This window comes from Condylura cristata, unplaced genomic scaffold (genome assembly GCF_000260355.1).
Source record: "Condylura cristata isolate star-nosed mole 26May11 unplaced genomic scaffold, ConCri1.0 scaffold00009, whole genome shotgun sequence".
Lineage (NCBI taxonomy): Eukaryota > Metazoa > Chordata > Mammalia > Eulipotyphla > Talpidae > Condylura > Condylura cristata.
Genome location: NW_004567110.1, coordinates 31,517,519 through 31,530,157, shown reverse-complemented (window position 1 = coordinate 31,530,157; position 12,639 = coordinate 31,517,519). Strand labels below are relative to the sequence as shown.

The 12,639-nt window shown below is 30.9% G+C and overlaps 1 protein-coding gene across 2 annotated transcripts in view; it reads right to left on the bottom strand.

The window, feature by feature from the left end:
• Positions 1-341: 341 nt before the first annotated feature.
• Positions 342-12,639, bottom strand: part of TRIQK (triple QxxK/R motif containing) — a 54,706-nt gene continuing 42,408 nt past the window's right edge. For both annotated transcript variants that reach the window (XM_012722836.1, XM_004679735.2), the window contains 2 exons: positions 6,480-6,565; positions 342-1,449 (listed from right to left, as the gene is read on the bottom strand). In XM_012722836.1, the coding sequence (XP_012578290.1) occupies positions 1,336-1,449; positions 6,480-6,565 (200 nt within the window). In that variant the 3' untranslated portion in view covers positions 342-1,335. The remainder of the gene's footprint in view (positions 1,450-6,479; positions 6,566-12,639) is intronic.

Sequence of the window (12,639 nt, the reverse complement as noted above, 5' to 3'; positions counted from 1 at the left end):
ATTCAGCTATTTTGCAAAAGTACCCAAAGAATAGCTAGGCCATTTATCAAAGTTTTCTTCTTTTGACCTCTAAGTAAGTGATTGCTAATATTTGATTTACTCTTCATAAATACGAAACATATAGTCTAAAACACTTTGTACAAATTTCAACCCCTTCAGTTTCTATATATTTTTATGTAATAACTTTGCCATTTTCCCATTTCTAAGTTTTGTGTTCATGTGTTCTAAAATTAACTTCAACATTCATTTCTATTTTTTTTTAAAGAACTGAATGTATTGGTTATTACACTGCAGTGAATACAAAATACCTTGAATATTGTAGAAATAAAATACTACATATGTGAATAATATGAGAAATATTTTATTCTATTACTTATTTTTCATGAAAGAGTTCCAGTTGATTAACTGTCCAGACAAAATTTAATTTAGTAAAACATCATTGTTCAGATTTAAGAGACAACCCAAGAAAATGATTTTGAGTAGGTAGGACTTCTGATATTACTGTTGTGTGAAAAAGACAGCACAATTTAATGACAGATTGTTACACATCTCCCTAACAAGAGGGGCAAACTGATACTGCAAGCAGCCAGAACAACATAATTAAAATAGAATTCCAAGTTCATATTAATAGAGTAATAAGTTAATTAAAATCAAGATCAACTGAACTTTCTATTTACACCAGTTCAGGCAGCCCAAGAGGAAAGGAGCTCTATTTTAGAGACATATGTGACTCTTTGAGCTTCTGTCATCCAGGTGCCATTTCTGATGGAGCACATGTGCACTGAACAGTTGGCAAAGAAGGAAAAAGAATACTGTAGATGTATGTGCAGAGAATGTCTCTAATGAAGTAAAATACGTCTGGAAAGGAAACATCGCTTTTTTGTAAAATGAAAAATTTCTCATGACTTTTCGCTACTTCTGAGGTTCTGAATGTGCTTTGAGTATGTTTCTGTAAATGAGGATATATACTTTTACTTATGATGATTATGGAACAAAAATAAATTTAGTAATCTGTAGTGATGGAGTTATACAGATAAACTGGCTAAGACATTCAAAGAATTTAGGATCTGTTTTCCATTTTATCTAAATGCACCATGAATAGGTTGCCTGTCATAGTGGAAAGATTTATAAAAGTATCCAGTAACATACATCGCATTACATTGCTAGGGAAGTTTCTCTTGATATCCTATGAAACTATTTAAAAAGATATTTCTGCAAACTGAAAATAACAGCAGAAAGAATTCAAGATGTTGCAGTTTCAATATTTTAGAAAGCATTGGTCCCAGAAGATGCCTTATAAAATTATATCAGTTTCATGCACTGATTGCTGCTCAGCTAATCTTCATCTGATTCCAGACCAGGGTCAACATCTGTGGAGAGTCTGAGATAAAAGAAAGCATAGAAAGCCACTAGGAGAGTCAAAATAGCCGCAAGTACAAGGCCAACTTCCTGAAGAAGAAGAAAAAAGTAGATTTATATTGATAAAAAGGACTGGTTAATGTTAACAGTTTTGTCAGGTAAAATAACCCTACTGTACAGAATGATTAATTTGAATTTGATTTTCACATTCTTTTCATTTAATATCTTTCACCATTAAATAACTTGACCTTGATTAGTGCCCTTAGTACGGCATGTACATGAGTGGATGAATCATTTGCATTTTTTTTCTTTTTTTCAAATAGCAAAATTAAAATCTATAATTTTATTATTTTTCATAGTTTGGATATCAGAATGTTGGGTATAAGCAAAATAGCTTCCAGTTTATCTGTTCTCTACTTGAGTATGTCTAAATTTAGTTGTTGCTTCAATATATGTCCTATTAGGTATAGCATTTGGATACCAATTTAAAAAAAAAAATCTTTATAATGGGGCAAAACTGCTATGATAGCTAGTTTTTATATTACATTTGTGAAAATATCTTTACTAAATGTTATTTTATTGAAACTGTAATTTTAAATTCTACAATGGTCAGGAACAAAACTGAGTACTATCATGAAATGAGACATAGTATAACATCACAAATGTGGTGGATGGTCCTGGGCATTTCACTTGATGACTTAATGTGGTTTACATGAATCAATTAAATTGAAATAACATCCCCAAATTTACTACTGCTATACTGCAAAAGATCCTATCATTTCTCTTGAGTCTGTAAGTTTCATATATATGTGTGTGTTTACACATACATATATATGAAAGAACAATATCAATATTAACATATCATTTGACTAAAAAGCTACAGCAAATAGTGACCATGCAGTTCTAAAGGGCCTAATATTCCCTTCTAATTTTCACTTGTGTATCACACACTTTCCTAACATTATTTTGTAGGGAAACAATTTACTTACATTTATGTTAATATATTTTATGTTTCTAGTAATGTGAAATTAATCACAGAAAATATGCCACGTAATAAATTTTAAAATTAAGAAGAACTTGGTTATATTCAATGTGGAATTTTTACCTGGATGGTGAAATTATAAATGGATACATATAGTTTTATCTTCGTAATTATATGTATTTAGATATCCAAACTATGAAAACAAATATTAATTAAAAACATGGGGTTGACAGAGTCAGCTACTTTTGTAAGATTTGATTTTTAAAAACTGAATATATCAATATACTGTTAAATGAAAGTGAATTTTTCTTTGTTGCAACTGTAACACTTTGGCATCTCAAAAGGGCATGGCAGTATCAGACAGGTTTCATTTATATTCTTATATCCACAGCTGTGCTCCCAGACCCATCTGGCTACACAGCTACTAATTTTAAGCGGATGTAATAAACAAGTGACACACAACTGCAAACTCCATCTGTTCTGCAGAGTGGACAACAAAATTGTTCAACAGAAATCACCATTCGTACAAGCTTAATGCAAGAATGGAGTTTATACTCTTGATTGGAGACCAGCATTCTGCTTATGAACTTCTTGTCCTTTAAAATAACTCTATCACTTTCATTGTACATTTTCTGACTATCTACTGGTACGGGGGGTGGGGAAGATTTAAGGGCAGGAAACAGAGAATATTCACAGTATACAACATACAACTTCAGGGGATTCATTAATCCAATTAAGTGTATAGTGTATGGTCTAGGGACTGGTGGCTTAAAAACCATTAGGTGTAGAGGTGTAGCAGATCATTTTTTCAAAATGTCCCTACTCTATTGAGGAGGTCTGTATCGTGAAGACTGAATATTTGGAGAAATAAAATAATAGTAAGTTTGAAAATGCTGCCTTCAGAATGCTGGTGACACTAGCCTAACTTAGAGCTCTGCAGACACTTTTTTCTCCCTAGACCCCTTAGCCATTTTTAGCTTTCATTTAGAACTAATAAAAAAGGGACAAAAGTACTATTCTCAGCTGGTTCATCCCAAAGGGTTATTAGCAGGATCTGTATGACACTTGATTATTTTACTTATGTAACAGCTAAATTTTTGATCCTTATTCTTTTCAAATAAACCATCCATACAAATTATTTAACAGATTATCTTTTCCCTTCAACTAGAAAACATGGGTATTTTCAATCCAAAAAAAAATTTCAGTTGTGTTGTAGTCCTTAAAAAACAATGTTCTAATTAAACAGCAACCAAATATTACACATTAGTTGTAAAAATGCTTTTATGTGACATTCATTCTATCACTGGATAATAAATATGATGTTTTATTTTATCTATAATATATAGGAAATATAGTTTCTCAATAGAATTCAATTCTAGATTTTGACATATTTAGATTCACATCTTACCTTGATCATTAACTCTTCCTTCAATGTATTTTCTATTACTAAACATACTTTTGCAACAAAAAAGCACTGGAAGTCTTTGAGGTTAAAAGACCCTATTGTGCATAATTCTTTACATCTAAAGTACATGAGTTCTCAATCAATATTGTCTATTTGACATAGTAATTAAATTTGAGAGTGATTTCTTCAACAAATTCCTCCAAGATGATCATATCTTGTTCATGTTTCCACAGATTCTACAACTTTCTAAGACTGATAGTGACTTCTAAATAAATAAAGACTGAGTATGCTGTATACACTGTTTATGCAAGGTATATTAAAATTACATAATGCTTTGCAAATTTTATAATAGCACTATCCATAATATAATCTCCACAACAAAAGAGAAACTTTGATAATATATAGAGTCAAGCAATGCAGATTTACTTGAAGAAGGGGATCTTCAGAGCTATGCCAAGTATCCAAGAAGAGTCTACTTTACACAAACCAGCAATGGCCAATTTAAAGAAATAGTTTCTCAATTAAGTAACAATTGACAAATGACTTCCATGTGTTAGGTTCAATGTTAAGTGTTTTCAAAGCATTGTTTAAACCTCTTGATAATACTTGGAGGTAAATGGCATAATCTCCATTTACAAATGTGCCAGTTTAGTTTGGCTAAGTCACGGGAACATTCAGAAGCAAGAAGGACCTCTTTATTTTGTATTCAATGTTATTGTTACTGCTTTTTCTATTTTTCTGTTTCATGCAGCTATGCATTTTCTGTAGATTTGAATTATTCTAAGTACAACTATGACTCATTCTAAAGAGTGAGTAGTCATGCTAAAATATTAGAATATTATGGTCATCCTATATCAAATAGATAAGAGTCAAATGTGTTTAATGTTTATTAGTCCTTAGTTGCTTCTCTGACATTATCAATACAGATAAAATCACTCACTGGGGAAATTAAATAGCATTAAGTGGTAATTGCTGAAAGAAACTTTGTTATTTAAAATCCAATGCTAAAATGACAAGGCAATCAAATTTTGACAGGGCAACCTTATTAGTATTCCAGATTTGAAATGTAAAACACCTTCATGGCTGTGGTTCTAAGATGTTTCATATCATTTTAATGGCTCTTCACATAAAATTTTCAAGCAAAGTAAACAATGTTTAAAGTTAAGGTTTTTGTTTTCCACAGGTTAACAAGTCAAAATATGTCAGCCTGTTAAAAAGGAGCTATTTTCTGATGTCAGAAACTTTTTTGTATGTATTTTAAATCATAAATGAAATCTAAGAATTTTTTTTCTGATAAAAAGATAAATTCTACATCATTTTTAAAGAGCCATTTGATAATTACACTATGGAATAACCTTATCCTGGGAACATGCCTATTTATTCAAATTAAAACAATAGCAAAAGTTATAGGAGCAAGAGGAACAAAGGATGTGTTATAAGAAAATGGTATATAAATAAGTCACTGTTTACATGACATCTGAAATTCTAATTTACATTGTTCAATGTACTATGCTATGAGGGGAGTTTGCTACACAATATTTTTTCTTTAAAAAACTGCCCAAAGTAAGAATACCATGTTGTGAAACAAAGTGATGACATATCGCCATGGTGGCAAATAGCAATAATCTCTCATAAGAGCCAATCATCACATAATTAGCTGTAAAATAAAATCAAGACGTTGCTTTCAGATAGGTCATGTTCTGGAAATAATTTTGAAGATGAAGTTTCATATGAAATTAGAAAAAACATCAAAAGATTAATCATATTTTTTAAACAAAAGGACAGTTTAATATTTTCCATTAAAAAGTGACATAGCATTAACTGAAAAGATTGTGTTGTGAAAACATACACATCATACTGCAATGCTTGATCAAATCAGCAATCAGGAATAAAAAGAAGGCAATGTTTAGTGATCATAATAGCAAATTCTGGAAGACAACCAAATATATCATCTGGCAGTTCAACAGCTGTTTTAGAGTGGTAGTAATACCTTGGCATTTGTTACAAGTTATAACTAAGAAAAATTGATTTTTCATTTGCCAGATAAAAACCAAAATCTCTTTTTAACATTTCAATATTTAAATACAATATATATGCTAGTCACTTTAATTTTACACACTGACAGTAGCGTTGCCAAATTAATTTTTCTATTTATAGTTGAATTCGATTCTAAACACTTGGTAAAGAGTTGACACTGGATAACAATGTAAATGTAATTTTGTTGAACTTCACTAGCATACTGGATTAATATGCATTAATATCATTCTCAGCCTCATTTATCCTTCTTAACCAGTCAAAACACTGGTTTTGTAAAGGAACAAATTTGTAAACATCATTTAGAATTTCATCATAGAGGATACTGATAATAAAACTAAAAGTAAAATTACATATTAATGATCTAAGCATATGCAAACACAACTAAATTTAACAATTATAAAGTGAAATTTATTGAAAATGAGATTTTCACATTCAAGATACATAAATCATCAAAATGTTTGAACAACATATACAGTAGCAGAAAAAAAATGTAACTTTGGAAATAACTAGTTCTCTTAAGTAGCACTGTATTTTAATTCAAGACCTGTTGATCTCTCAGGATAAAAAGGATACTTCCCTATTAAGTAAATTCTTTATGAAAATCTTTAGTTCTGGCATTCAACATTTATGCAATCCAGTTTTAGAAAATAAAATGGCATTCATATTGCATATTTTAAAGTTATGAAATATAGGTACCTTTATGCCTATTGCTGTTTTCTTTGCTTCTGCTTTTAATTTTGTTGCTCGTAAAATAGGTTTGGTTTTTTTATAATCTTGTTTACCTAAAAAGAAATAATTTTAGACAATAAGCTATGATAATATATAATTCAAGTTTAATAGCCATCTGAAATATCAAAGACTATTTCAATATATTAAAGGTGGGACACAAATTTGCAAAGTAGGTCCCAGTCCTGAAAACCATAAACTTGTCACTCTAAGGTCAATGTGTCTTCCTCTCTTACTTTTCCAGGAAGAATGTTCGATAGATATCTTTTATTGCTGTGCAATTCAAATTTTTTATCAGAAAAGATAAAAACAAGTTAGATGCTAAACAATATTTAAACTTTTGGGAAACAAATGCATGAATAAATGAGTACACACAAGATCCCATTAACTGATCAAGTTAACTTTGTCTTCATAACTGAACAATAACAATTTACTATAAATTTAATATATTATGGATGTATTAAGTATTCATATCAACATCTCAGAAATAGTCTCAAGGTTTTCTCTAAGTAAGAGAACAAAAAGAGACCTGTAGTAATTATCACTGGATTCATTAAGAAAATATGTAGTTAACTTCTGTTTGCTTTTTTTTTTTTTTTTTTAAGATTTATTTATTTGTGCATACAGAACTGGGGTACAGGCCAGAGGCTCAGGGGCGGTGAGAGGCTTCACCAGAGACAGAGCGGGGAACAGAACAGGCAGATCTACGAAGTATACTGCTGAGGGGAGCAGTGGGCGGGTCAGGAGAGGTCTGCTGCCATGTGGTCACCTCCGGGGCCAGGCGGGAATCGAACTCATGTGGAAGTGGCTTTAGAGTCTCAGTGCTGTGCTTTAACCCGCTGCGCCACCAGGGAGGGCCTCTGTTTGCTTTTAATAGAGGATAGAACAAATATAACTAGATAAAAGATATAGGACATTTACATTTAGATATTACTTTCCAATCATATTTCACAAACCAAGATGAACAAAACAGAGTTAGTGTAGGTAAATTTCCTTCTTTTTGTACCATCTGGTGACTCCATTAATAAGTAACAGAATATTATCATATAGTCAGCAAAGAAATAGATTTAATAACAACAACAAAAGCATTGAATAGCATAATACACTTTTTTTTGTTAACCAAACTAAGTCAAACTATGTTATCGAATGACTAGGTCAAAGTAGTCTCAAAAATAGTAATATAATGTCATTCTGAGTAGGAGTTACTACATGACCATATAATATCTCTAGGTATTTTATATTCTCCCTTGTTTTGTTGTCTCCATCTTATTCCTTTTCCTTTATATGTCCATCTTTTCTAAAACTTACATCTATGTGTCTGTAATAAACAGATAAAATAAAGTTTGAATACAACTTCTAACTTTAATGTCCACATCTTCCTTACCCTGAAATAAATCTGAAAGCAGCTGGCCTGAAGTATATCAAAAATATTAATATAAAACATATTTGTTAATGTATTTGCTAGTAATTCAAAAGTAGCTTTAAAATTCCATACAGTTTTTAGAATTAGCAATGGCAGGGAAAAGTAAGTGAAATAAATAGGAGTAATAAAAAATATTTGTGTTCATTAGCAATAGAAGTTTTTAATGTTTTGTTTTGGCAAAGAAAAAGTATATGCTATGTCCTAAACTGCTATTGCATAGCAGTCATTCTGGGTCTATGAACACATGGAAGTTTAATAAATAATATTTAATGATGCGGTTTAATGGTCCAGAAATGAGCCAATTGTAAAAGTGTTTGTCAAATTATCTAAATTTAAACTACAGAATGAACAAAATACAGAAAAATATTACTCTGGCCCATTTTAAATTAGCAACATTTAATTTTGTTGAGAAAGACCTTGACCAGTGTTCACTTTGATTTCACATCTCAACAGTCAAACTATTTAACTCAGTATTCCCACTGAGGTATAAACAGTTCAGAAAGTGAAATGGTCACACATCAAATGCCTCTGCTCAGGGTTACAAAGCAAATTTCTAATGACAATCCAAAAAGAAATCTAAAGATTACAGACCTGTGGCCCAAAAATCACTTCTTGTTTTATCCTATATCTGCCCTAAAATAATCTCTATTAGGGAAAAATAAACAAACAAAAAAGGATTATTTTAACCAAACCTGTATCCTTTTCATACACATATGCAATATTCTAGATGATGTGTGTGTTATAACAGCGATTCATATATATCTCAGTCGATGTTTAAGTAAGACTATCACTCTGCTTCATTTGCTGCCAAACAATTGGTTAAGTATTTCAATTCATAATCTCTTAGAAAATAATCCTTGTAGATTTACAGGAATGTTGATCTGAACTTTAAAAAATTGTCTTTATAATAATTAGATGGCTTTCAAAATTATTGTACACCTGATATTTCTTCAAATCGTGCATCTGTTAGCATTCTCTTTGCTGACTGTGATATTCAAAAAGATATATTGCAAAATGTGGTTTCAGTTTACTAAGTGAAAATGTGTACAGGAATATCTTAAGTTCTTTATAACTAAAACCAGGTTTTGACATTATACCCAACGTAATTTTTTTGACTTCAAGAAAGATACTTATGTCGACATGATTGTAAAAACTACAAAATACAAATGCACCTCTAGAAAAGTGCACATTATCTAGATTTTTATATGGCTTCTTATCTATAACTGGGTCTGATTTTGGTTCTATCAGTAATGTAATAATCAAAGTAGCTGCTACTTAGCAGTTCCTCATTAAATTTTATATGAGAGAAATACTGGATAATGCAAGTTTATGAAGCCAATCTGGGGACTCCTTCATCTAGTTTTTCTATGTAAATAACAATATTTATCACATTTTTTGTATTTTCATATCTTATAATACACCTTTTTGCCTCTACGACCATACTTCCTGATCGATTGACTTATGTTTTCCCTCTCCATTATAAGCCTATGGTAGTATGTAATATATTTTAAAAATTACTCTCATTCAGCAAAACTGACTTTTCTCCTTTTGGTATATAGTTATGTGAATTTTAACTGCACATATAGATTCATGAAACTACTACCACAATCATGATACAGAATAATTCTATCACTCAAAAAAAATTTTCATTATCCTTTTATACCCATCTCTTTCCCCATTTATAATTTCTAGCAACCACTATTGTCCATTTTATAGTTTTGTTTTCAATTTAGCATAAGGCCTTTATATTTCACCCAAGGTGTATGCATAAGGCTCATTTTTTGTTGTTGTTGTTAATTAGTATTCCATTATATGAAGGTACCAGAGTTTTTATTCACTCATTTGTTGACATGCATTTCTGTTATATCCAGTGTTTGGCAAGTATTAAAAGAGTTACAGATGTACAGATTTTTTTTTTTTTTTGTGAATATGAGTTTTCATTTATATAGTATAGAGGGGTGGAGGAGGAGATAGGGGAAGGGAAGGGAAAAGGCATTAATTAGCACTAGCGGTTTGGTAGATGGTAAGTGAAGCAATACACATATGGAGGAGTAAAAATGTACCCCTAAAATAACATAGATATATAAACCACTAACAAAATTAATCAAAATAAGTTATATTTTGACCAGTCAATTAAATAAGCATTTCAAAATTGAAAAAAAATATATAGGGTAGGACTACTGATTCATATGGTAAATATATATTTATTTTGTAAAAATCAACTCATTTTCCAGACTTGTTACATCATTTTGCATTTTTATCAACAATGAATAAAAGTTCTGGTACCACTGCATCATCTCTAGTACTTGGTATTATTTTATATAGGCTGTCTAGCTTTTTTTTTTTTTTTTTTTTTTTTTTTATTAAAAAGTTTATTTTTACATCATTTTTCACATTTTTTTTTTCATCTCAATTGTAATCCCCATGGGTTTCCCATCACCAAATCACCCCTGTGCCACCACCATAGTCCCGTGCATTTCCCTCCCTTCCCCCCCCCCCGTTTTTGATCCCATTCCCCACTCCACCCCCACAGAATGTCTCTGGTCTATGGTTGTTCATTATTTTTGTTATTTTCTCGCCTGGTCCATTATACTCCTGCTATGAGTGAAACCATCCGGTATTTTTCTTTCTCTTTCTGGCTTATCTCACTCAGCATGATCTTTTCCAGCTCCATCCAAGTTGCTGCAAAAGACATGTGTTTCTCTTTTTTGGTTGCTGAGTAATATTCCATTGTATATATGTACCACATCTTTCTAATCCAGTCATCTACTTTTGGGCATCTGGGCTGCTTCCATGTTTTTCCAATTGTAAATAAAGCAGCAATAAACATGGGGGTACAAGTATCTTTTTCAATCAGTGTTTTTGTGTCTTTTGGGTAGATACCTAGGAGTGGGATTGCTGGGTCATAGGGAAGCTCCATGTGTCTAGCTTTTTAATCCAACTTATTCAGAATACTGCATTCCCTTATCACCTATTTTACACCTACAAAGTTAACAGTGATATACTGCTTCATTATTGATATTAGCAATTTGAGAGAGATTGAGAACACTCAAATTATTAATATCAGTAATTGATGTATTTTCCTCAATATAGTTAAAGGTTTTTCAGCATGTTGATCTTTCTAAATAAGAAACTTGGTTTCATTGGCTTTTTTTCTTTTCTGTTTAGTTTATTTTCACTCTGATCTTTATTTATTTATTTATTTTTAGCTTGCTTTGGGTTCAGCTTCATATTATTCTAATTTCTTTAGGTGCAAAGAGTTCGGTTACTGATTTGAAAGTTTTTGTTTAATAATATAGCTATTAATAGATAAATATTTATACCTAAGTACTTTTTTAGCAACAGCTCACAATTTAGTGAAGAGAAGTAAAGTTATAAACAAGAATGCATATGGACTTCTTTTACACATACCTATGCAGTTATCTCTACTTGCGTCAATTTATTTTTCTGTGTATGAATTATAGTCATGCTTTGTGTACTTTCATTTTAGTCGATAGAGCTTTCTTTAGTATTTCTTATAAGGCAGATATGCTGCTGACAAATTGTCTGATCTTATTTAACTAAGAGGTCTTAATGTCTCCATTTATAGGACAGTGTGCTGAACACAAAATTCTTGGTTGGCATCTTACAGTTTAGCACATCATATGTTCTTTTCAAGATTCATTCTATGTTACACTTTCAACAATTTGACTATGATGGCAGGTTTGGATCTCTGAGTTTGTCCTAATTGAATTTTTTTTTTTTAGTATACAAATTAGTGATTTATTTCAAATTAGGTAAGTTTTTTTGACATTATATTTTTAAATACTTTTAGTGACATTCTCCATCACTCCCAACATTCTGAATCTACTGTTATGCATAAATTGGTATGCTCAGTGTGTACTACAGGTCTCTGTGGTTCTGCTCATTTCCTGTCATTTTTCTTCATCCTTTTTTTACTCATGTTCCCGTATTGAATAATTTCAGTTAACCTCTCTTCATCATCCCTGATTTTTCTACCTGCAAGAACTCTCTAGAATCAACTGAGAACTGCTAAATTTAAATTAAAATTGTGGGGCCAACTGAGAACTACTAAGTTTAAACTAATGGTAGAAATTTCTTACTGTAATAAAACATAAAATTTCATTTCACGTAGTCACAATTAGCTGAATAAACTAGCAAACACATTTTTTTTAATTCTGATTACTAGATATTACTAAATTACCAATTTTAATGGAAGGGACATTATTCTTATAAGTTTGTTCCCAAAATTGGTTAACTCTCTTTTAGTGCTACAATGTGATTTCCAGAAACTTTTTACTGCCTAACCAACCCACAATGTAATAAAGTGATCTGATATAAGCCTTGGAAAATATACTGAAGTTACCTGAAATGCCTAATACATATGTATGCAAAAGAGAAAAAAGAAAATTTTATAAAATACAGAGATTTGCCATATAATTCATAGGGATTCACTGATTTAATAATAGGATTACCTCTGAGATATAAAGGTCAATTTCCTGTATTTAATGTTCTATCTTCATTAAGACAAGGACACAACTTTGTAAAATAATTGTTATATCACATATTTGTACCAATGTTCCAGAATGATTCTACTAGGCATATACTGTGGTGTGGAGAAATTATTGCACATGTGAACCAAAGAACAAACATATCTAAGACTGTTCATATAAGCATCACTCACAAAAACACTTGTAGAAAAAAAAA